The 26368-nt window shown below is 44.7% G+C and overlaps 1 protein-coding gene across 6 annotated transcripts in view; it reads right to left on the reverse strand.

Annotated features, from left to right (window-relative positions):
- Positions 1 to 26368, reverse strand: part of obscnb (obscurin, cytoskeletal calmodulin and titin-interacting RhoGEF b) — a 625157-nt gene that overhangs the window by 139389 nt on the left and 459400 nt on the right. For all 6 annotated transcript variants that reach the window (XM_041184481.1, XM_041184479.1, XM_041184482.1 and 3 more), the window contains 2 exons: positions 1615 to 1890; positions 1036 to 1308 (listed from right to left, as the gene is read on the reverse strand). In XM_041184481.1, coding sequence (XP_041040415.1) covers positions 1036 to 1308; positions 1615 to 1890 — 549 coding nt within the window. The remainder of the gene's footprint in view (positions 1 to 1035; positions 1309 to 1614; positions 1891 to 26368) is intronic.

The following is a 26368-nucleotide window of genomic DNA, read 5'->3' on the forward strand; positions in this document are numbered from 1 at the left end:
CATATAGATAATAAAAATTCTGCCAAAAGATATTTTAATTTTAATTATATAATTATATAAATTATTTTAATTATATTTTAATTGATATCGGAAACCTCATCCCGCCCCTGGACGAGGTTTCCTCAAAAATCTGAAGGTCGCCTGGCCGATTCAACTGCAATATTGGACGGGCAGCGAAAAATCACACTGCTAATTGAAACTTTAATAGCCTTATTAGGCCCCTTAATTGTCGACGGATGCACTGCCGGCTCTTGCACACGACCGTCAACCGAAATATCGTGCGAGTACACAATGTCGGGATGCTCACCTGACGTCATCGCGCGCTATTTTACACCCGATTGGGTCAGGCGGGCACCTGCCCGCGAGATGTAAAATTCTGCCCCATAACTAAGGAAGGATATACTTATATTGGAGGTGGTATAGCAAAGGTTCACTAGGTTGGTTCCTTGAATGAGAGGATTGTCCTATGATGATGGGCTGAGTAACTTGAGCCTATACTCTTCGGAGTTTAGAAAAATGAGTAGTGATCTCACTGAAACATACAAGATTCTGATGGGGTTTTATATGATAGACATTGAGAGGTTATCATGGCTGGTGAAGCTAGAGCACTGGGATAAAGCCTCAAGATCAGGAACTGGTCATTTAGGACTGAGATGAGGGAAAAATTCTTCACTCAGAGGGTTGTGGGACTTTGGATCCTCACTTGTTGAGTATATTCAAGGCTGGGATAGATAAATTTTTTGATCTCTGAGGAATATGGGGAGTAAGAGGGAAAATGGAGTTGAGGCAGGAGATCAGCCATGATCGTATTGAAAGGCAGAGCAAGTTCGAGAACTGCATGGTCTACTCATGTTCTTATTTCATATGTAGCATGTCAGGCAGTCCAAGAACACCAGCCAGCCTCCTATGGAATATAACATAAGGATTTAGCACTTTCTATTACCAGGCTGTTCACTCAAAACTTTCAAAAACTTTTAAACAGTGTAATACATCAATCTTGCATAATTTAATTGATGTCAACATCTAGCACCTTACCAATAACAGTTAGTTTTGCTGATGTAATGGCATCTCTTGAAGCAAATGTTATTTCTCCAGAATGATTAAATTGGGCATTCTTCAGTATGAGTTTGTGAGTGTTCTTTTCTGCCTTAGTTTCCCAATGTTCATCTGATTGGATATCAGTTTCATTCAGATACCAGCTCACTTCAGTAGTAGGGACCACTTCATTCAATACACACTCAAATTCAGCAGCATTACCTCGGAGCACTTCAGTATCGCTCAAATTCTGCAAAATGCTAATGTGCCATCCTATACAAAGGAAATATATAAATATTACAGATACACAACAAACTAAGTAGTGTCCTTTGTTATCTTTGCGAGAAATATCAAATTAGTCAGAATTCAAGTGTAAGTTATTTTAGTTTAACCAATTATAGGAAAGGAGTGTAGAGTTAATAAAAATTCCCAGACCAATACCATGGCAACTGTATGTAGAAAGAATCAAATAATTTTTCTTCTCTATTATTGTAATAATTGAAGATAAACTAATTGTAGAGGACTAGTTTCCTCTTGATTACCTGGAGAAAATTTTAGACCATGGAAGTTATCTTTTACCTTTAACAGTTAGATAGGCTGATGACATGGCATTTCCAGATACAAAGGTCACTCGACAGCTGTCTGAGGGAATTAAGTTCTTTAACAGTAACAGATGTCGTTTTCCAGCTTCAAGGATTGCCATTTCTACATTTTCAGACTGTGTAATGGCAATGTCATCCATCAGCCACTTGTAATCATGTAACTCTGGCCTGGACAAGTGGCATTCAAACAAAGCTTCACCGCCTTCTGATGTATCTACATTTTCCAGCCCTTCGAGAATATCAGGTTGCTTTGCTGATTAAAGAAAATACAGATACCTATGTGACTTACAATACTTTAATGTTATGCTTTTTAGAACAATCTTTTATTTCTCAAAGTGAAGGATATTTAAGCTTAGAAATAGAATACAGAACCATTTCAGATACAAAGTGCCAATATGAAACACTTCCAGGTTAAGTATAGCATGATTAGGCACAGAATAAAGCCTCTTCTAGTCTGCCCAACAATACACCTTACCTTAGAAAAAATAGCTTCTGCACAAGTGTGGTATTTTCTACTTTAAGTACCAGCCATCTTATGATTTCTGTGACTAAGAATTCCAATCTGTGTGGCATTAGCTATGACCCAAAGCTAAGAGGAAAACAGCACTTTTCAATTCGTTTTAACAAAAGGCACTGTAGCAGAGTGGATTGATTTAAATTTGGGAGAGAGTATTTTCTTGTTAATTATCTAACATGTTAAATTATAAAAGCAACAAAAAGAATACAAATGTTATGTCAGAAGATTAATGGAGGCTATACCAGTGTGCACAGAATAGTGTGTAGATGTTTGTCTTGTATGATGGTGCAAAATGTGTGGTATTGGTTTGGCTGCCTGTTATAGGCAGCACCGGATATTCAGCTCCATTGCAGTCAATGGAATTAAATATCAGGCACTACGTGATTGATTTGGTATTACCTGTTTTGTGTCACAGTCCAACACCAACTTCTATTCCTGGATCAGTATAAATTCATTAATAGAAATTTAAATCCTCAAACAATCTGGGTAATTGTTGCAAATATTCAGTTCTAATTTCTTTGCCAAAAATGATGAAGCAAGCCAAGGACAAATCAGAACAGCAGCTGTGCTTTTCTCCACTGATTCTGATGTAAGTGCTTATCAATTAAATTAGGACGCAATGAATTCAATGGGCGCACATGCATCGGGGAGGCTGACAGCGGTTCAGAAACCCTTTTGTAATTGAAATGGGCTTTGGCAACCAGGATTAGCATTCTGCTTCCAGGTTTCTTGACCAATCGGGAGGGCCAGCAGGATGAAGCACCAAATCTGTCAAAGGAAGGATTTCTACTGAAGGGACCCAAGCAAGGGTTGAGATGTACATTGGTTCCTGCTGTGTTAATAACCACAGAAATAGCATTGAGATCTGGGAAGGCTGCTTCAGGTCTCAGACTGAAGGTTCTCCTGTGGGATCCGACGGACTGAAGTGAGGTGATGTTTGTCAACCATGGGAGGAAATGGTTACCTTCTCCAATAAAGCAAGAAAAGATGGAAGTGGCTGAAGAAGTGAGCAGCAGTATAGTCCCCAGGATTGGATACAGTGTGCTGAGAGGTTCAAGGACCTCAGGAGAGGTGTGGAACAGCATTTTCAGGTACCAATCCTCACATTCTGACTTTCCCAGCATTCTTCTGCATAACACACCTGAAACCAACACAACTTGCTACTCCACCCATTCCTCTCTTTCCAGGAACATCCTCATGACCCCAGCATAACAAGCAACACTCACACTCCCCTTATTTTTGTGCCATCTCATACCCATGCTTCACAGTCACTCTCCACAAATACTATCCTTCCCTCTCCACACAATTCATTTGTCATACACAGAACTCTGCGTTTTCTCCTTGCAGGAGAGAGCGCAGAACCACAGAGGGAAGCAGAGAACTGGGGCTGGGTAGAAGAGGTGCATCCTTTGTAACCCACCTTTACAAACACTGGCAAAGCATGCCCATCTGCCCATCTAGTTCACAAGCAGAATGGTATTGTTCCAGGAGGCAGCACATCAGTGACAACCTGCCGTGAAAGCCTGGGCCTTCTGAGACTCACTTATAGAATCAGAAAATGGTTATAGTACAGAAGGAAGTAATTTGGCCCATTGTGTTCTTCTCGGTTTTCTTTTTTTTATACATTCATTCATGGCATGTGGGCATCGCTGGCTAGTCCAGCATTTATTGCACATCCCTAATTGTCCTTGTTCAGAGGGCATTTAAGAGTCAACATTGCTGTGGGCCCGGAGTCACATGTCGGCCAGACCAGGTAAGGATGGCAGATTTCCTTCCTTAAAGGATGTTAGTGAACCAGATGGGTTTTTACGACAATTGGCAATGGTTTCATGGTTATCATGAGACTTTTAATTCCAGATTTTTATTTCTGTAATATACTCAGCTCATTCCACTCCCCTGCCTATCTTTTCCCTTCAGATAATTATCCAATTCCCTTTTGAAAGACCTGGTTGTCTGCTTCCACCACACTCTCACACAGTGCATTCTAGATCTTAAACACACACTGCACATAAGTTTTTCCTCATATTGCCTCTGATTCTTTTTGCCTTAGATCGGTGTCCTCTGGTTCTTAACTCTTCTGTAACTAAGAACAGTTTCTTCCTATCTACTCTGTCCAGACTCCTCATAATTTTGAGCACTCTCCTCTCAACTTTCTCTTCTCTAAAGAGAAAAACCCCAGCTTCTCCAATCTATTCACTTAACTGAAATCTCTTATCCTCTGGACCATTCTCAACAATCTTTTTTCACATTCTCAAATGCCTTCACACCCTGCTTAGTGATTTGGATGTAAATATGGGAGGAACGATCAAGAAGTTTGTGGACGACATAAAAATTGGCTACACGGTTGATCGTGAGGAGGATTGCTGCAGACTGCAGGAAGATAGCAAGGACTGATCAAGTGGGTAGAAAAGTGGCAAAGTTTTAAAAACCAACAAAAGATGACCAAAAAATAATAAAGCAGCAGAAAATAAACTTTGAGGGTAAACTGGCAAGTTTTAATATAAAAACAGACAGTGAGAGCTGCTTTACAAATATAAAATGGAACAGAGAGGCCAAAGTGAACATAGGTTCCTTGAGAATGAGGCCAGGGAAATAATAATGGGGAACCAGGAAATGGCAGAGGAGTCTTAACAGTAAAAGACACAAATAATATTCCAAAAATACTAAATAATCAAGGTGCAAAAGCAGGGGGAGGAAAAGAGAAAAAGTACTAAGGAAACTAGGGTCAGTGTGCTTGCACACGAGCAGGGGCGAGACCTTATCCTGAGTGAGACACAGCCAGAGTGAGTGTGAGTATTGGCAATTTGGTGCACAGTGGGAATTCATTGCAGAGGGGAAGAGGTGCCCATTGCATTTTTTTCTTTGCTATCCAACTTCTCAAATCTTCAGAGAGTGGTCTTGCCCTGTGCAACAATAAAGGCTACAAGGGAGAAAAATGACTGGTAAGTAGCGGATAAGTATTTACTACTTTTATCACTTATGGTTTAAGGTTTTTTTGTGGTTTATAGTTTGTGTATTCTGTAGTAACGATGATCAGGGAAGGGCCCTAGAGTAATTGATTTAAAAGGTTTAATTTAAAGGAATAAGTCATGGCAGGAGCGCTCAAAGCCATGCTGTGCTCCTCGTACTCCATGTGGGAAGCCAGGAACATTTCCAATGCCCGGGACCAGCATGTGTGCAGGAAGTGTGTCCGGCTGCAGCTCCTGGAAGCTCAGGTTTCAGAGCTGGAACAGCGGCTGGGGACACTGTGCAGCATCCGCGAGTCTGAGAACATCGTGGATAGCACGTTTAGAGAGGTGGTCACACCGCAGCTGAAGGGACTTGTGGAAGGAAGGGAATGGGTGACCACCAGGCAGTCCAAGAGAAACAGGCAGGTAGTTCAGGAGGCCCCTGGGGTCCCACTCGCAAATCAGTATTCCATTTTGGAGGCTGATGAGGGCGCTGGTTCGTCTAGGGAGTGCAGACAGAGCCAAGCTTCTGGCACCATAAGCAGCCTGTCTATACATGAGGGGAGGAAGAGAGGAAGAGCAATAATACTTGTGGGGAAATCTACAGAAGAGCATTGGCAGGGAGGCGTTCAAAAAGGAAATGGGGAGGATACAGGCTCAATATGTTCCCTCTAGGGTGATAGGAAGAAGTAACAAGCCCAGAGAACTATGGATGACCAGAGGTATTCAGGATACGATGAGAAGGAAAAGAGAGGCTCTTAGCAGGTACAAGGGGAGCAAATCAGCGGAGGCATTAGTGGAGCACAAAAAGTGTAGGATGGAATTTAAGAAAGCAATTAGGAGAGCAAAGAGGGGATTTGAGAAAGCTCTGGCTGGTAAAAATAGGGAAAATCCCAAGAAATTCTCCAAGTATATCAATGGAAAGATTAGGGCCCATAAGGGACCAAGGGGGCAATCTATGGGTGGAGCCAAATGACATCGCTAGAGTGTTGAACGAATACTTCATATCTGTCTTCACCCCAAGAGGATGAAGGTATGGAACTCGGGGAGAGGGACTGCGAGGTTCTTGAGCAAATTGATATAGGGAGTGACAAGGTAGTTGAGGTCTTGGCAGGCTTAAAAGTGCACAAATCTCCAGGTCTGGATGATTTGTGTCCCAGACTATTGAGAGAGGCAAGGGAGGAGATCGCAGGGGCTCTGACCCAAATTTTTAATTCCTCTCTGGCCATGGGGGAGGTGCCAGAGGACTGGAGAACAGCTAATGTGGCTCCGTTCTTTAAGAAGGGTTGTAGAGCTAAGCCAGGGAATGACAGACCAGTGAGTCTCATATTAGTGGTAGGGAAACTATTGGAGAAAATTCTGAAGGAGGGAATCTACCTCCATTTGGAGAGGCAAAGTTTGATCAGGGATAGTCAGCATGGCTTTGTCAGAGGGAGGTCATGCCTAACAAATTTGACTGAATTTTTTGAGGAGGTGATCAGGTGTGTAGATGAGGTGCACAAGATTTAGGCCTTTATCAATCGAGGCATAGATTACAAAAGTAGGGAGATCATGTTGAAGTTGTATAGAACCTTGGTGATGCCACAGCTGGAGTACTGTGTGCAGTTCTGGTCACCACATTATAGGAAGGATGTGATTGCACTGGACGGGGTGCAGAGAAGATTCACCAGGATGTTGCCTGGGATGAAACATTTAAGTTATGAAGAGAGCTTGGATAGACTTGGCTTGTTTTCGTTAGAGCAGTGAAGACTGAGGGGCAACCTGATCGAGGTGTACAAGATTATAACGGGCATGGACAGGGTGGATAGGGAGCAGCTGTTCCCCTTAGTTGAAGGGTCAGTCACGAGGTGAGACAGGTTCAAGGTGAGAGGCAGGAGATTTAAGGGGGATGTGAGGAAAAAGTTTTTACCCAGAGGGTGATGACGGTCTGGAATGCGCTGCCTGGGAGGATGGTGGTGGCAGGCTGCCTCACATCCTTTAAAAAGTACCTGGATGAGCATTTGGCACATCATAACATTCAAGGCTATGGGCCAAGTGCTGGTAAATGGGATTAGATAGGTAGGTCAGGTGTTTCTCATGTGTCGGTGCAGTCTTGATGGGCTGAAGGGCCTCTTCTGCACTGTGTGATTCTGTGAAACTAATGGGGCTAAAGGCGTATAAGTCCCCTGTCTATGATGGGTTGCATTCTAGGATATTAAAGGAAGTAGTGACAGAGATAGTGGATGCAAGAATCTTTAGATTCTGGAAAAGTCCCAGAGGATTGGAAAAATGCCACTGGAGCACCCTTATTCAAATAGGGAGGAAGACAAAAAAACAGGTAACTCTAGGCCAGTTAGCTTAACATCCATCATTGGGAAAATGTTAGAGTGTATTATAAAGGATGTAATAGCAGAGAATTTAGAAATGCATAATATATTCAAGCAGAGATAGCATGGCTTCATGAAGGGGAAATCATGCCTGGCAAATTTATTAGAATTATTTGAGGGGGTAACAAGTAGGATAGATAAAGGGGAACCAGCAAATGCAATTTCTTTGTATTTTCAAAAAGCATTTGATAAGGTACCGTACATGAGGCTACTTAATAAGATAAGAGCTCATGGGGTTGGGAGTAGTATATTAGAATGGACAGAGGATTGGCTAAGTAATAGGAGACAGAGGGTTGAGATAAGGGGGCATTTTCAGATGGCAACCTGTATCTAGTGGAGTGCCACAGGAATCAGTGACTTGGATGAGAGAAGTGAATGTACTATCGCCAAGTTTGCAGATGACACAAAAATAGGCGGGAAGGCAAGTGGCAAGGATGACACAAAGAGTCTACAGAGGTATATAGACAGGTTATGTGAGTGGACAAAAACTTAGCAGATGGAATATAATGTAGGAAAATGAAGGTTATGCACTTTGGAAGAAAGAATAGAGGAGCTGAATATTACTTAAATGGAGAAAATCTGCAGAAAGCTGCCGCACAGAGGGATTCAGGGGTCCTCGTGCATGAACTCCAAAAAGCTAGCATACAAGTTCAGCAGATAATAGAGAAGGCAGATGGAATGTTGGTCTTTCTTTCAAAGGGAATGGAGTACAAAAATAGGGAAGTCTTGCTAAAACTATACAAGGCAATAGTTGGACCATACCTAGAATACTGTGAACAGTTTTGATCCCCTTATCTAAGGAAAGATATAATGACATTGGAGGCAGTCCAGAGAAGGTTCACTAGGTTGATCCCGGGTATGGAGGTATTTTCTTATGAGGAGAGGTTGAGTAGGTTGGGCCTATACTCATTGGAATTTAGAAGAATGAGAGGTGACTTTATTGAAATATATAAAATTCACTGGAGGCTTGACAGGGTAGATGCTGAGAGGTTGTTTCCACTTATGGGAGAGTCTAGGACTAGAGGGCATAATCTCAAAGTAAGGGGTTGCTCATTTAAGACAGAGATGAGGAGGAATTTCTTCTCTCAGAAGGTAGTGAATCTGAGGAATTCTTTCCTGCAGAGGGATGTAGAGACAGGATTGTTAAGGCTGAGATGGACAGATTTTTAATCGGTTAGGGAATCAAGAGTTATAGGGAAAAGGTGGGAAAGTGGGGTAAAGGATTATCAGGTCAGCGATAATCTCAGTGAATGGTGCAGCAGACTTGATGGACTGAATGGCCTACTTCTGCTCCTACATCTTATGCTCTTATGGGTCACCCATGAATGGGCGCAAATGGTCTGTGCAATTGCATTGATGTTCAGACCAAGCTTTTCAGCATGTACAACACAATCAACATTAGATAGCAGCAGAGAGCTCACAGCATTTCTAAAAACTCAACAACAGCCAGTAGAAATTAATCAGCAACTAACAAGGATGTATTTGACGACCCCTTTAAATAGTGTTGGTGGGGAGTCTTTCCTGTTGCTGAATGTACATTCTGCTATGTGCGTTTAAGATAGGGCAGTAGCTGGAGCATTAAGGTCAAAAATGGCACCACTGTTGTCAAACCAGCCTTATACGCTGAATGACCATATGATCTGTCTGCTCTACATATTTCTAGTACATGCTCATAATGCTCACACCAAAATGTGTTCAGTGTAGGCTGCATGAAAAGTGTGCACGCACAGCACGGATGCCATTTTTCACCCAGAACAGCAGCTGCAGCGCTGAATATATGGGCATTATGGAATTAATTCTGCAACCTTGCTTCCTAAAGGCCATTGGTGAATATAAACGCTTCCTGCTGAGGGCCCTTCTCTCTCTTCTTGCAGCTTGTCCTGCTCAGATAACCGCTCTTCAGGCTCCTATCATGCTCCATTTCCAGAAAAGCCCTTCCAGCCCAGACCAGCCTAGCAATTTGTTTCAACAAAAGCTTACAAATCAACAAAAAAATACATCAGTACTGACCAGACCACTCTCCACAGAGTATTTAAACTTTAGCCAAGTTTACAAAATCTCCAAAAAAAAAAATCAGAATTTCATCATCAGCCAGAAAAAGTAATTCTGCAACCATTTTACAAGTAGTTCACGATCCCTTTCAATAGTGCTGGTGGGGAGGTCCTTCATTTCCTTTAACATCTTTTCAGTTTTGCAGGATTAAAACAGGAAATCAGCTGCAGCGTGGTGATTTAAAATGGCAGTTCTGGCATCACATCAGCATTACACACAGATTAATGTCATAATCTACCCACTTTGCATGCTGCCAGCTGTCATTAGTTGCCTGCATGCAATCCTCTTTACCAAAGTGGTGTCCAGAACACTCTTTAAGTGTGCGCCTGCACCCTGTATTCCTATTTCTGCGGCCATGAATTGCCTAAAAAATGGTGAAAAACAGTCCAATTTCTCCCCTATTGCTTTGAAAGTTTAGATTTTTTTAAAGTCACAGTGTGATAGTCTGAGACTGAGAGGACTAAAACATACTTCACATGGTCTTGATTCCTAGAACTTTAACAGGGAGGCACACTATGTGAGAAAAACATTTTATCAACACCTAAGCTTCAGAAAGATGGAGGGCAGTTGAACCACATTTGTTGCTAAAAGAAAAACAACTTTAAAAAGTGAAGGGAAGAAATACTTTTTCAACAAGGATAAACTCAATGCAGCACTTCAACCTGCAGTATTTAAATTGAAACTATGCACCAAAAAATTCAATTTAGAGAAAAGTGCTCAGTTTAGTTATAGAATAGAAAGCAGAGAGAGCCTCTTTTTAACATCTCACCTGAAAGATGGCACCTCCAACAGAGCAGCGCTCCCACATTACTAAAGTGGAGTAGGTCTTGAACCCACAACTTTCTGACTCTGAGGTGAGAGTGCTGACCACCAAACTATAGATGACACAATGAAATAGCATACCTGACATATTGTATTAATGGGGAGAATTTTCATGTCAGCGTGCAGGGGCGGGCCCCACACGCTGACGCACAGTGACGTCGGGTGTGTATCCCGACCTCACCGAGTGTCATTCTGATCTTTCGTTCGGCGGGCGCGCGCTGGAAACGGCTGTGTGCCCGCCGCACTATCAAAGGCTTGTTAAGGCCATTTATAAACCAATTAAACTAATTCTCAATGCTGCCCGTCCAACCTTAAGATTGACGGGCAGGCCAAGAGCCCAAGCGGCCTTCACGTTTTTAGTGAAACCTCATCCACGGGTGGGATGAGGTTTTATTAAATTAATAAATTTTGTTCATTTCATAAACATGTCCCAGCTCATGTGACACTGTCACATGAGGGGACATGAGTAAATGATTTTTAACTTTCTTTATTAAAAATTCTCCATATGAACTTAATCTCCCTGAGGCAGCTCCGCGCCTCTGGAAGATTTCTGCGCTCTTTCACGCACATGCGCAAGAGAGTGCAGGTCCCAGCTCTCCCTCCTCCCCCCGCCTGCACAGGTAGAGCGCTACCAGGCATGTGTCACGCTGGGCGGGCCTTAATTAGCCCGCCTATGGGAAATGGTGGCGCACAGCCAATCACGGGCGGCAATAGGCTCCGTACCCAGCCGCGCCTGCATTCGCTCCGACTGGCCCGCCCAACAGGCAGAAGATTTTGCCCAAAACGTTATATCTTTAGTGATATTTTTTACAACAATGCAAACTCCTCTGCCTAAACACAGAATCAATGCGAACAAGCAATTGATAAGTTAATTCAAATTAAAACTTTTATTTTCCTTTTGGGTCTGCGCAAGAAAGCTAAGCAATAATAGATTACCAATTTATAGAGTGTTAAATTGTTTGCATATTGTATATACCCACAGCTATCAGAAACTTGATTGGTTACGAATTTTCAAATGTTGAGATGCACATGAAATTTTTTTTCATGACACTGCAGGGCTACTGCTGTTCTAAGTTATGGGGGGCAAATTTCTCCTCCTTGAACTGCCATGACAATGTGATGTGTGTATGTGGAATAATAATCTTTAATTTCAAACATATGAATTAGGAGCAGGAGTAGTCCATTTGGCCTATCAAGTCTGCTCTGCAACGGCTAGTCAAATATGTACTGAAGTTCTTTGAAAGGACTTTTTAAAGCAAGCAAAAACACTGACTTAAGTTGGCTACCTCAGGTCATCTGATATGTCTGCTTTTACAAGTTGGTCAGCTTCTAGAAGTTTCCAACGCAGATTACAATTAGGATATGCCAAGGAAAACCTTGGTGGAATTTCACACCTGTTGCTTCACACCCGTTGTTCAAAGATGAACTGAAACTTGTAACTGGCTCTCACCATTTGCATTTCTACAATGCTACCTGTTAGGGAGAGACAGAGAGTCTACCGGGACAGAAGGTATTGATATGTTCTTCCTAACTCATCATAAGGAAGAATGGTCTATTCAGAAGTGATGGCTGGGACATTAAAGAAATTAATCACCATGGCCATAACACAATAGCCAAGGTCTGTCCAGACAAGAGCTAATCAATTATCTTCTGTGAAATATTTGTCATTGAGAGAGAGGTTAGGGTTAGTCTAAAAGGAGAAGTCTGCAAATAGGACAGTTGCACCATCTCTCTTTTCCTGTTGTTATCAAGTCCAAGGCCCTATCTTGGTTATATTTCAGAATCCATCACAGGGATAGAGAATTTCAATTGAAATAAACTGCAGGTACAATAGCAGAGAGAGGGAAGAAAGAAAAACAGAGAGAGTGAAGAAAGTGGTAAGGAAGGAGAGAAAGAAAGAGAAAAAGAGAGAGAGGAAAGGGAGAGAAAGCGAGCTTTCCATAGAGATAAGAATATGTGAACTGTGTAGAGAGATAGATGAAGCCGAGACAGGCTGGAATGAAAAGGGGAATAAGGAAGGGAAGGTAGAGCAATTACCAACTTTTAGAAGGAGAAACCCAGAGGTGAGACAGGTGGGAAGCTATCTTGTGCATTTCCAATGTGGGAAACCAACCTGGAATGGGACGTGAACCTACAGCCCTCCAGCTAAGAGGCAGAATGGCTACCTGCTGAGATGCTCCAGCTCACTTATTCAAACACTCACATCTTGAAAATTAATTAAAAAGATAATGCTAACAAAAGTTCAAGAAATTTAAACTCATATATATATGTGATGTTCAATGGACATATTAACTTGTTAAGAACTAACTTCCCTCCCCTGTTGGAAATGATTGAAGATCCACTGAGGGATTATTTTGGAATAGCTTATCAAACTCAGGACACCAACAGGTGCTCTCTCACAATACAAAACAGCAGAAATAACCACATCAAACCAAAAATAATTAGTTCTTAAATCAACAGTTCTAGTTCTTAACTGAACAGATAGTGAAGATGCTCAAGAACATTTTTAATTATATAGGGGTAAAAGAAAGGAAGTGCAAAATAAAGTATAAGTTCTCCATTCTTAATGTAGTAGACATCACTGGTATTAGCTGACCATACTTTTTAAAAATTTATTCACATGATAGGAGCACTGACGGCAAGGCCAGCACTAAATGCCCATCACTATTTGCCCTTGAGAAGATGCTGACTGAGCTGTCTTCTTTAACTGCTGCAGTAGAAATAGTAAAGGTACATACATAATGCTGTTAAGTAGGGAGTTCCAGGATTTTGATCCAGCCATGATGAGGAACAGTGATATATTTCCATGTGACTTGGAGGGGAATTTGCAGGTGGTGATGCTCCCATGCATATGCTGCCCTTGTCCTTCTAAGTGGTAGAGGGCATTGGTTAAGGAGGTACTGTCGAAGAAGCCTTAATAAGTTGCTCACTGCTTGGTGAGCAGTGCATCTTATATACGGTACACACTGCTGTTATGGCGCACTAGTAGTGGAGGGAGTAAATGTTTAAGATGGATGAGGTGTCAGTCAATTGAGGTGCATGGTGTCTAGCTTCTTAAAAGTTCTTGAGGCTGCACTCATCCAGGCAACTAGAGAGATTTAGGCTTTGTAGATGATAGAAAAGCTTTGGAGGCCGAAGGCATGAGTCACTTGCCACAGAATAGCTTGCCTCTGACCTGCTCTTGTAGCCACAGTTTATATGTATTTGATCCGGTTAAGTTTCTGATCAATGGTGACCCCCTCTCCACTTGCGCTCCCCCCCTCCCCCACCCCCACCTCCCACCACAGGATATTGACAGTGGTGGATTCAGTGGTGGTGATGTTGTTGAAATGTCAGAGGTTATTAGACTCATGTGGTCATTGCCTGGCACATATGTGGCATTTGCGACTTATCAGCCCATGCCTGAATGTTGTCTTGCTGCAAGAGGGCACAGACTGCTTCAGTATCTGAGGAGTTACAAATGCAGCTGTGTAATCATCAGTGAATATCCCCATTCCTGACATTATAATGGAAGGAATGTTATTGAAAAGGCAGCTGAAGATGATTGGGCATTTGACACTGCTCTGAGGAATTCCTGCAGCGATGTCCTGAGGATGAGATGAGTGGCCTCCAATAACCACAACCATCTTTCTTTGTACTAGATGTAACTCCAAACAATGGAGAATTTCCCCCCACTGATTACCATTGAATTCAATTTTGCTAGGGTTCTTTAACGTAATGGGTGGAATTTTCCCAGAATTGCACTGTGTGGTAGCGAGTGGGTAAAATGGAGTCCTACCCGCCGATGAAAATGGTGGGTTTTCACGCCGTATCTTCCCGAGCCCACCTCATTATAATCACTCCTGCGAAACACACCATTTCCATGGCGGGCAGGGCTCTCATTTGCTGTCTCACCATCATCCTGCTGCTGCATCACGCCGGCCACCATCTTTAAAAGGCAGCCACCAGCAAAGCACTCATCGCCACCAGCTCACCACCGCTGCTTAGGAGACATGGCCAGAAAAGTCCTTCAAACTGTCAAGATTGGGTCCCGACATATTTTCCGTGCATGCCACCTATCATGTTCGTTGTCAGTGGACTCGGAAAATCCCGCCCAATGAGTCAAATACTGTGTTGATGTCATTCCACATCACCTCTGCAATGCAACTCCTTTACCAGTGTTTGGGCAAAGCTTGACTGACGTCTGGAGCCATGTCATTTGGTGGAATCCAAACTGAGCATTGGTGAACAGGATTTTGATGAGTAAGCACTACTTGATAGCATTGTCAATGCCACCTTCCATAAAATTATTTATGATTGATAGGAGGCTGATGGGATGGTAATTGGTCAGTTTAGATTTTTCTTGCTTTGTGGATAGGACATCATAGAATCACAGAGTGCAGAAGAGGCCCTTCGGCCCATCGAGCCTGCACCGACATGTGAGAAACACCTGACCTACCTGCCTAATCCCATTTACCAGACTTGGCAGTACTTTTTAAAGGATGTGAGGCAACCTGCCTCCTCCACCCTCCCAGGCAGCGCATTCCAGACTATCACCACCCTCTGGGTAAAAAAGTTTTTCCTCAGATCCCCCCTAAACTTCCTGCCCCTCACCTCGAATTTGTGTCCCTTCGTGACTGACTCTTCAACTAAGGGGAACAGCTGCTCCCTATCCATCCTGTCCATACCCTTCAAATTCTTGTACACATTGATCAGGTCTTCTCAGTCTTCTCTGCTCCAGCGAAAACAACCCAAGTCTAACCAACCTCTCTTCATAACTTAAATGTTTCATCCCAGGCAACATCCTGGTGAATCTCCTCTGCACCCCTTCCTGTGCAATCACATACCTGGGCAATTTTCAATTTGTTGGATAAATGCTAGTATTGTAGCTGTACCTCATGGAACAGCATGACTAGGGGCATGGCTAGCTTTGGAGCACAAATTGTCAGCACCACAGCCTGGATGCTGTTAGGGTCTATATTCAGTGCAATTATTTTCTGATATCCCATGAAGTGAAACAAATTGGAGGAAGACTGGCTTCTGAAATGGTGGGGAGCTCAGGAGGAAGCTGAGATGGATCATCCACTCATCCATTCTGGCTGAAGATGGTTGCTATAGATTCAGCCTTGTCATTTGCACTCATATGCTGTGCTCTGCTACCATTGAGGTTAAGGATGTTTATGGAGCATCTCCTCCCGTTATTCGTTTAATTGTCTGCCTCATTCATGACTGAATGTGGCAGGATTTCAATTCTTTGATCTGATCCGTTGGTTGCTGGATCGCTTAGCTCCAAGTATTTAGCATGCTGCATCCTCTGTTTAACATGCATGTAGTCTTGTGTTGCAGCTTCACCAAGTTGGCACCTTATTTTTAGATACACCAGGTGCTGATCCTGGTATTCTCTTCTACACTCCTCATTAAATCATTATTGGATCCCCTGTCTTGACAGTAAAGGTACAGTGAGGGATAGGTTGGGTTAAGTTGTGGTGGAATACAATTCAGATGTTTCTGAAGGACCACAGCATCTAATGCAATCTTTATTAAAATACATAAGATCCTGCGGGGAGTTGATAGGATGGATCTCGGGAGGATGTTTCCTCTTATGGGGGAGACTAGAACTAGGAAACACAGTTTAAAAATAAAAGGTCTCCTTTTTAGGGTGGAGATGAGCAGAAATTTTTCTTTCAGAGGGTCTATGGAGGACTGACAGGGAAGTGGAGTCGATCAGATCAGCCATGATCTTATTGAATGCTGGAGCTAGCCCAAAGGGCCAAATGGCCTACTCCTGCTCCTAAGTTTTATGTTCCTAAGTTTGCCCAATTTTGTGCTGCTAGATCTGTTCTGCATCCATCCTTTTTAGCATGATGTTAGTGCCACACAACACAATGGTGGATATCCTCGATGTGAAGATGGAACATTGTTTCCACCAGGATAATATGATGATTACTCCCACCGCTACTGTCATGGACAGATGCATCTCTAATGGGTAGGTTGGTGAGGATGAGGACCAGTAGATTTTTCCTCGTATTGTTTTTCACCACATGCAGCAAGCCCAGACTAGCTAGCTGTTCTTCATAGTATATATATTATGCATATAAAATGGCTGCCGTGCATTATGGTCTGGAAGTATTCTGGAGCTTAATTTGCTGCCCTTGGCTCCAAATGATTAATGTGTTGCTAGTTGCATCATGGAGGGCTTTTCAATCTTGTCAAATGTCCATTTGTTACCGTCATCCACTGTGTGTGTGGTGTGTGTGTGTGTGTGTGTGTGTGTGGGGGGGGGTGCTGCGGGGGGGTGCGTAACTATTACAAAATGATCTCTTGTTGTACACTGTCGATATATGACCACCATGTGAGGACTAAATGAGAGGATGCTGCAGTGGATACTACCTAAGGAATATGGATGGCATTACAAAATGTTAGTGGCTGATCTGGGATTTGCATTCAGAAGAGATTCTACCTTACACCTGTCATAATGTTCTGCTGACCTTTATTAAAATATTCCAAAGTTCATAAACCATGTCCTCCAAAATAAACTATTCCAGGCAAAAAATCCTTATAATAGCTGTGACTGGATTGGCAGGATTGCTAAACGTAGCCATGTCAGTTGCTGAAACAATACATTAAGAGGGACAACTTTGTTCATGTAACACTGTGGTTAACAAGGGCCTTGGCTGTGTCTGTTCCATTTCTTATTCTTCTGTTCTCATTCCTTCCAGAACCTCAAAAGATTCTCCCTGTCCTCGCCTTCCACTCCACCAGCTCCACATTCAATGGATTATCCTTCAGCATAATCCACCACCTCTAGTGTGATGTCACCACCAAACACATCTTCCCCTTTCCTTTCAGCCTTCTGCAGAGATTGTTACCTCTACGACACCCTGGTCCACTCCCTAATCACCCCAACACACCTCCCCTTGACACTTTGGCATACTAGTGCAGGAGATGCAACACATTCCCTTTACCTCCTCTCTCCTCACCATCCAAGGCCCCAAACACTCCTTTCCAGAGTACAGCAATTTACCTTCACTTCTTTCAATTTAATATACTTTATTTGCTGCACACAATGCAGTTTCCTCTAAAGTAGGGAGACCAAACAAAGATTGAGTGATTGCTTTGTGGAACAATTCCTTTCAGTCCAAAATCGTGACCCTAAGCTTTCGGTAGCCTGTAATTTTAATTTGCTGCTCGCTCCTACTTTGACCTCAGGTTCCTACACTGATCTATAAAGGTCATGTAAACTCAAAGAACAGCATTTTATCTTTCAGCTAGGCACACTATAGCCTTCCAGAAGCAACATTAAATTCAACAATTTTAGATCATAATCTCTACTCATTTATTGGACAGCAGTTGTTGGTGATCTTTCGGCTTTACACTCACCTAGGCATATCTTTTGTTTCTTTACTTGTTCCATTAGCATCTCTTTTGTCTTGCACGATCATCCTTTTATCATTTAATCTCAGCTGCCTTCTATCCTTTTGCTTGTTCCTCCCCTCCCACCACCCTGCCACCTTTCCATGCTTTGCTTAAAAACTACGACAGATCTGGTAAGCGCACCCAGTTCTGATGAAGGGTTACTGACCTGAAATGCTGGTCACTCAACACCCATTCACTTACACAGCATTAAAATCAGGTCTGTAACTCTGTTTCTCTCTCCACAGATGCTGCCAAACCTGTTGAGTATTTCCAGCATTTTCTGACCTTATTTCAGATTTTCAGCATCGACACTACTTTGTTCAGTATTTCAGAGTTTGATGTTGGCAATAAGCATGTATTGCCTCAATCCTTTATTACCATAACTGGCAAAAATGCAGTCACAAAGGGCAGAATTGTCTGCTTGTCGAGTGGCTGGGCCTGACCCAATCTCCGGCAGGCACGGAGCCAATCCCCGCCAGGGAAGCGGGCTGCACCGCCATTCTACATGGGTGGGCCAATTAATGCCCGCCCAGCGTGACATCCGGCGGGAGAGTGCTATGCGCTCCCTGTGCGGGTGGGGGGAATCCCTAAAATCGAGAGTGCGCTCTTTTGTGCGTACGCACGAAAGAGCGCACATCTCCCTAAGGCTAAGTGCAGCCTCAGGGAGATCGCTTCCACTTTTAAAACTATTGAAAATTGAAACTAGAAAAATCCCTTACATGTCCCCATGTGTGACAATGTCACATGAGTTCGGACATGTTCATAATTCGCAGAATAACTTTATTACAATTTTTAAAACTCTGCATAAAACCTCATGCTGCTGCTGGATGAGGTTTTATGTTTTCTCTATTTGCCGCCGGGGCTCCTGGCCTGTCCGTCAACCTTAAGGCTCGATGGGCAGGTCCTTCTATTGGTTAAATGATCCTGTCAATGGCCTCAATTGGCCATTGACATGTCGGTGGGCCCGTAGCTGATTTTGCTGCGCCCCCGCCTTCCTGAAAACTTAAGTAGGGCGGGATGACATTGGGGGTTCTGCCTGGCATCATCCTGCGTCATTTTACGTGTCGGCAAGCAGGCCCCGCCCCCTGTTCGCCAACGGCAAAATTCTGCCCAAGGAGTCCCATGAGAATGGAGGTTATAACCTGAAATGCTAATCTTTTTTCTCATTTTTACAGAAGCTGACAAAGCTGAAAGGTTACTAGCACTTTTTGTCTTTATTCCCATAAATAAAACTTTTCAACACAATGAGCAGAATTTAATGCTGAGCATGTGGGTGCCATGGAGGGAATGTGGAAGCGGGTGTAATGATGCTCATTCCATTGCCCAGCAATGATTTAACATCCATTGGGATGTTAATTACCTTGAGGCGAGACTTCCACACCATCTGGGGAGGAAATCCTGACGCCAAGAGCTGTGAGCCAATCAGAGGGCTAGCAGCCCTTTGGTCTCAGCAGCGTCATCAGGAGCGGTGGCCACTGATGGGACAGCAATCAATTCTCAACAACGTTTGTGGCTGGTGCTAGATGCAAGTTCAGATTGTCGTGGGGGATGGAGGGGGCTTGGGTAGAGCCAGGGCCAGCTGCCAGGCCTCAGTGAGGGGTGCGATAGGTATAGGGGGCTGGGTGGACAGGTCGGGCAGGGAAAGGGGAAAAGCAGGGCTTATAGAAGGCCTCCAATTAAAACAGGAGACCCTTTACCCCACTTTCCTGCCTAAAATCCAGGCAGTGTTACCTGCCAGGGTTCTGACCCATCAGTAGCCTCGGTATGCCATGCATGAAAATGCAGCGGGAGCGGGAAGTGGCCATGGGCTGGCCACTTAAGGGCCTCAAATGGTACCATGGCAGTATCCCCCACTGCTCGTGAAATTGTGGCTAGGACAGGGGCAGGCAGGCAGGTAGGAACAGTGACCATGGCATTTTACGGGCTCCCCTGCAAATTTGCCTGCCTGGGAGAGTAATATTTTCCTAATAAGTGGTTAGGATTTGGATCACACTGTCTGATAGAGTAGTGGATATAGATTTAACATTAATCTTCAAAATGGAATTAGATAAATAATTGAAGCAGAAGGAAATTGCAGGGATATGGAGAAAGATTGGGGTGTAGGTCTAACTGAATTAGTTTTTTTAAAGAACCAGTGCAGTTTTGATGGGCTGAATGACCTACTTCCATGTTGTGTTACTCTACTATTCTATGATAAATACCACTTGATGTGGCCTATATAGGAATTGGAGATATGGTGTTAATCTGAATCCAGAGGCTGCAGCTAGCACATTGAGGTTTTGGGCAACTTCATATAAGATTACTGGAATGAACAATTTCATCCCATTAATGAAAATGGGAGTGGCACTGTCAAAAAAGAATAAGATAGGAGTCCATGCGTGGCTAATTTTGTAATTTTATAATTTTGAAAATTACCTGGCTGATTTACTATTACAGCTAAACTTTGATAGATAAGATAAAGGAATTGCAAAAAAATCTTTGAGGTTTCATTTTTAGACCCTAAAAATTTCTATTTAATTCAGGGCTTGTTATAATTCTTATCCCAACAATCTGTTCTAAGTCACTGTCAAAACTAATATATATATATATATATATGTTTAACTATTGGAACTCAACATCTCCTCATCTTCTCTCTCTCAGAACATATCTGCTTCAGGCATTTATCTGTCACTTGCCTTGTAAAATGTGTAATGCCTAACCTGACTCACCTCTGAATTCTTTACATTTCATTAGGAGGCTCTGATAATTGGCAGGTAAATTTGCACAGCCCTGTGTTAAGATGGGCATTTATAGATACAACAAAAAGTTTTAGAAATGGAAGAAACAGTAAATTTGTTCCCTGACTGGATGAGATGATTGTGATCATCAGTATTTTAATGAACTAAGAAACATGGTTGAATGGTTAGAACCGAGGATGTAATTAACTAAAATGGTGGAAAATAGTTAATGAGAGGATGAGATTAATTAATGTAGTTGGTTAATAATTCCAAGCCTAGTTTTAAAGTCTGTCATTGTAAACATGCCATTAACAAATATATCCTTTCGTATTTTGTTTATCTTGCAATGTTAAATTGACATTTAAGATTGAGCACAAAATACACTACATTTTGGGGGCAGCATGATATTTCTCCAGGGCTCACCTGGAACACTGAGCACTGCAGCAACTTTTGTTCCAGCTGCTTCACAAGTATACTTCCCACTATCCGCGGGGGTGACATCACAGATTTTCAGTTTTGCTACATTCCAGTCCTGGTCAATAATCACGTGATGACCATCAGCCTGAACCTCTTTGTCATTTCTTCTCCACACAGCCTTGACTGGTCTGGAGTACTGACAGATAAACTCTGCTGTGCCATGTTCCTCTCTAGTAATATCTTCCATTTCGCTTACTACCTCAACCGTTGGATCTGTCAATCAATATGCCACAGGAGATTTATTAGTAGCACTGAAAAAAAGCCCAATATTTTAAAGTTAATTTAGTTTAACAAATAGCCATATGGGATCAAGTAGGTTTCACAGCCAAATTAGTGTTTTTGATTATTTCCTGGTCCAATGATGAGGATTCACATCACAGTGCTGGAGTGTAAAGTGTCACCTGTAGCATTTAACTTTTTTATAAGTGTACCAAAAAGTTCAATTAAAATTGATGAGATGGCTTTAATCCCAAAACTTTGGCGAATATATTTGTTGTACCGTATGTTTTTGAGTTCTATATTTTAACTAAAAGCCAATTGAAACTTTGTTTAAGAGCCAGCAAAACTCATCTGACTTTGAATATTAATCTAAGCTGGAATTTAAAATCAGCATTACTGATTAAACAGTTGCTTAGTCATCAGAATTATCTACTTCACAAGAATTCAGGGGCAGAATTTTCTCGTTGGCGTGCGGGGGCGGGACCCGCATGCCAATGTGTAAAATGATGCACGGTGACGTCAGTCGAGCGCGTTGACGCCACCGCACGCGATGCGATATTTTGTTCGGCGGGCGCGCGATGATCACTGATGCGCGCCCACCATTAATTAATGGGCCACTTAAAGCCCTTCAGGTGCCAATTGACGCCAATTTTTCAGTGCCCGTGCAATCTTCGGGTCGCCGCATGGGTGCAACGGGCTGGCCACATTTGTATAAACCTCATCCACAGGCGGGATAAGAGGGCTCAGTGGGGTCGCGAGTGTGCACAGTCAAGTATTTATTTTTCAAAGTTACTGATACTTGCCTGTGTGAGCTGCAATACCTCAAAACGCATACCAGCTGCTTGGACTGGACTCACAGCCTTCAGGTCAGCGCTCTGCAGTGAGGAATCATTTTTGGGCCTGCAGGTTTCAGGAAGCCTTCCCTTAGCCTGGGAATGGGAGTTGAACTCTCCACTGGAGGCACCTCTTCTGAGGAGGGAGGGCTAGAAGGGGGAGGAGACCAGGAGTGCACATTCAGCCTCCAGGGGAGCCACCTTTGGGAGGCCAGGCGCAGGTACAAGGGGTGCAGGGCCACGAGTCCAAGGGAGAAGGGGCCGCAGAAGGCGTCGCTATCCTGCTGCCAGCGTATACAGGCGGTGAAGCAGCCACCTCAATATGTCTGAGAAGGACGCTCCGTCTCTCAAGGGAGACAGTCAACTATATCTGTCAGGGCCTGCGATCTCCACTAACTGTGTGGGTGGGCACCCCATGCCAGTGGCTCTGAAGGTCATAGCTGCCCTCAACTTCTATGCCTCTGGCTCCATCCAGGGGTCGGTGGATGATCTTTACGGTGTCTCCCAATCAGCTGCCCACACTTGTGACAAGCAGGTTGCAGACGCACTGGTCAGGCGTGCATTGACCTTCGTCCACTACCGTTGGGACCAGGCAAGCCAGGTACAGCGAGCCAGAGGCTTCGCGGCGATTGCTGGCTTCCCCCGTGTCCAGGGTGCTATAGACTGTACACATGTGGGCATCAAGGCACCAGCAGGTGAGCCCGGTGCCTTTGTCAACAGGAAGAGCTTCCGCTCCATGAATGTGCAGAAAGTGTGTGATTACAGGATGCAGATTCTACAAGTCTGTGTAAGGTACTCAGGCAGCTCCCCACGACGCCTAGATCCTCAGACACTCCCAAGTGCCGGGGCTCTTCAGTGCTCCAGCCCAGCTGGATGGATGGCTGCTGGGTGACAAGGGCTATCCCCTCAGGAGGTGGCTCAAGATGCCTCTCTGCCATCCAAGAACAAAAGCTGAACAGTGGTATAATAGGAGCCACGCCTCCACAAGGGCTGTGGTGGACAGAGCCATCAGTCTGCTCAAAATGCACTTCTGATGCCTGGACGTGCAGGGGCCGCACTTAGGCACCCCCCCCAGGTCGTGTGTCACTGATATTGGTTGCATGCTGCGCTCTCCACAATCTTGCGCTGGAAAGGAGCGACGCTATGGACGAAGAAGATATAGATGCAGTGGCTGCGGCTGTACACAATGAGTCCAGCAGTGAGTCCGATGATGAGCACGCACAGGTAAATGCTGAGGGGGGTAGACACTGACCCGGGCATACTTCAGGGAGGCAGGGACAGACGGGAGGCTTTAATCCAACGACCCTTCAGCTAGCACACTACATATGGATCTCCAAGACAAGCTTGGGCTGCAGGCTCTATACTCGATACTTGAGTGCAAAATCTGCCTGGATAGGAACATTAACTAAGGGCCTTGTCAATAAAGCTGAATGTCCCACAGATCACTCATCACATTATTGATAACCATCCACCTGTAGAAGAAAAGAGGCACCCTCAGCCATGGTGACATGTCTGAATTTAATGATATAACAAAAAGAACATAAGAGAACAAAATGACAAAGGTATTCAACATCAAGCCAACTCATAAAGACCTCATTGCGGGCCAACACAAAAGCACCAGTGATAAACCAGTGGTGTGCCTAATGTGCCTTATGTTTACGTTTTTGGATGCTACGGCTTGGTGCTGCCCTCTCGCTGGGATTGGCATCTGATACAGCCTGCTCACTTGACTGTCCTGTTGGCCTCGATGACCTTGGTGGCTGTCTCTGGCCCCTGGAGCCTGTGCTGGCCCCGCCTGGGAGGGAGCTGCCAGTTCCACAGCTGGCACTTCATTAGATGCAACGGTCACTGGCAGAGGTGTGGGGCAGCTGCCGCCCTCATCTGGAGCGCCCAGAGATGAAAGGCAGCTTCTGCGCTGATGTGAGGTCGTTTCGGGCCTCCCTGCTCACCGTGGATGGATGGGCACTGAGCTGGGAAGCTTGGTACTCAGACCATCTCCCACACTAGCACTGACCAGCTGAGGTCAATGCCGATGTGAGGGCTTGCTGGTCCGAGCACATCCCCAAGAAGCCATGATTGGTCTCCTGGAGGAGCCTCTCCACGGGAGTCGCCACTCTCTCCACGGAGAACACATGGTGCTCAGCCATGAGGCTCATTGCATCGACAGTGGTCCATGTAGACTCCTCCACCATGGACACCAAGCCAAGCATTGCCTCATGTATCTCCACCAGATGCTCGCACACACCCTGCCGCATCTCCTACATTTGCTGAATTGTGGACAACTCAAGAGGCACATCTTCTGGCACCGACTGAGCATGTGCCTGGTCTCCTGGAGTCCTCTGATTGCTGGTGCCATGGGCACTCTCTGTGTCTGCCAGCTCCTCTAGGGACTGTGAAGTGCCCTCACCACTGTGTCCCAGGACACTAGCCAGTAATCTAATTCCCACCGAGGTGCTAGTAACTGTGCTGATGCCTGCCTGGCAGAGATGGTGTGACGCTGGTGAGTCTGAGATTTTAGGGCCCTCAGGTGTGAGAGGAAGCCCCTGCTGCTCCTCCTCCCGGCCCTACTCCGCTAATGCTGAAAGGAGGAACAAGGACATTTGATTAGTTAACGTGGAGTCTATGTCAATGTGCATCCCTGTCCCCCGGATCATCCTTCCATAGGCAATGGTCAAGCCATGTTGCAAACTTCAATCACTGAACATTCAGCACTGCCATGGCTGTTGGGAGAACAATGGTGACCTCACTGCTGGGCAAACATACCTGCCCGCAGCGCCCCAGCCTCACCAACACTGGTGGACCTGGGCACATGGCACCTCTCCAGATCTAGGGCCTCCTGCTCGAACCAGCTAAGCATCGCCACCTGGGCCAGACCTCCACCAGTCCTCACCCGCTCAGTGGCATTATGAGCATTCTTCTCCTGAAAAGGAGAGAAGAGCATTGATTAGTGCTACTTGTACCTGGATTCTCTCCGCGGACAGCCCATCCCAACCAGAGTGGGACATTGCAGGGCTCCAGTGCCTCCTCACCCCGCTGCTGCCAAACACTCGCACAAAGATGTTAGGCCTGTCCCCCATCCCCCTAGGCTAAATGCTGCCTACATCACATTTGGCAGCACACGGTCTGACCTTCCATAGCAAGGAGGTGCAAGGATATGGAGCGCAGAGGGCAGCAGATTGATTGGTGCCACGCCGCCTTGAAGCTCCCCTCCCAGCATGTCATCATCCTGACTTTGACATGCCCGGAGTTCCAGCACTGCGCCTAGGTGCAGCTCCTCCAGATTGCTCCCAAAACATTAATGTAGGCCTCAGCACTACATGCTGCGGGTGCAGAGCCCATTTCTTCACCACCCTCTCAAGAGTGACCTCAGCATGGGCAATATCCGTGGTCCACCCAGCGAAGGGCACATGCTATTAATGATTCAATGCAGTCACTACTCTCAGACTTTTTTTGGGGGGCGGGGGGGGGAGCGGGGAAGTCTTCCTGCTGTGTTAAGTGACCAATGCCAACAAGGTGCTCACCCTTCCCGAGCACAAGAGGTTGTTGAAGCGCATGCAACACTGGATCCAGGTGCGTTGCACCATGTCATGGGAGCTCACAATCTCCGCCACCTCCTCCCAGGCACGTTTGGTCATGTGGGGGAGGCCTCCTTCTCCCATCCTGGGGTGCAAGGACCTCCTGCTGTGCTGCCACGTCCTTGATGAGGACAGCAAGGCAATCGTCCGAAAAATGAGGGGCACAGTGCCCCTAGCCTGGCCTGCTCAGCAGCAGCGCTCTGGGGAGCCCTTCCAGTTTGACAGCCATTGAAAGGCTGCAGCAGCTTTTTTAAACAGGCCACTGGGTCGCCATTGGACCTGGCGGTCATAGCAGTCCCGCTGCTGCCCGCACATTCTTGCTGCCCTCAGGAGCAGCGATTCATGCTGGGCGGACCTTAATTGGCCCGCCACGTAAAATGGCGGTGCTGACCTGATCATGGGCGGCGATTGGGTCCACGCCTGCCCGCGCCCACTCCGCCTGCCAGCCAGAAAATTCTGTCCCGGGAATCATTGAGAACACAAAAAGGCCATGACATTCAACAAGCCATTCCCCATTTTCTGATCTGCCACCTTCTTACCATATTCCTCATTCTCTTTTCAAAAAATATGTCTAATTGTTTTATGAAGCATTTTCAACTGCCTGCTGTAATGGAATTCTCTGGTCATTTGTTTCTCAAATCTTTCTTAAAAAGAATCTCCTGACTTCTCCTTTTGCTTTTACTTTCCTAATCTTTTAATTTCTAAACAATTGTATCAACCCCCTATCATATTGTACACACTTGTGGGAGAAACAGCACTTGTCAATTCTTGCCTACAAAGATGCTAACACATCCATTATGGAATGCCTTT

This window comes from Carcharodon carcharias, chromosome 3, assembly GCF_017639515.1.
Source record: "Carcharodon carcharias isolate sCarCar2 chromosome 3, sCarCar2.pri, whole genome shotgun sequence".
Taxonomy (NCBI): Eukaryota; Metazoa; Chordata; class Chondrichthyes; order Lamniformes; family Lamnidae; genus Carcharodon; species Carcharodon carcharias.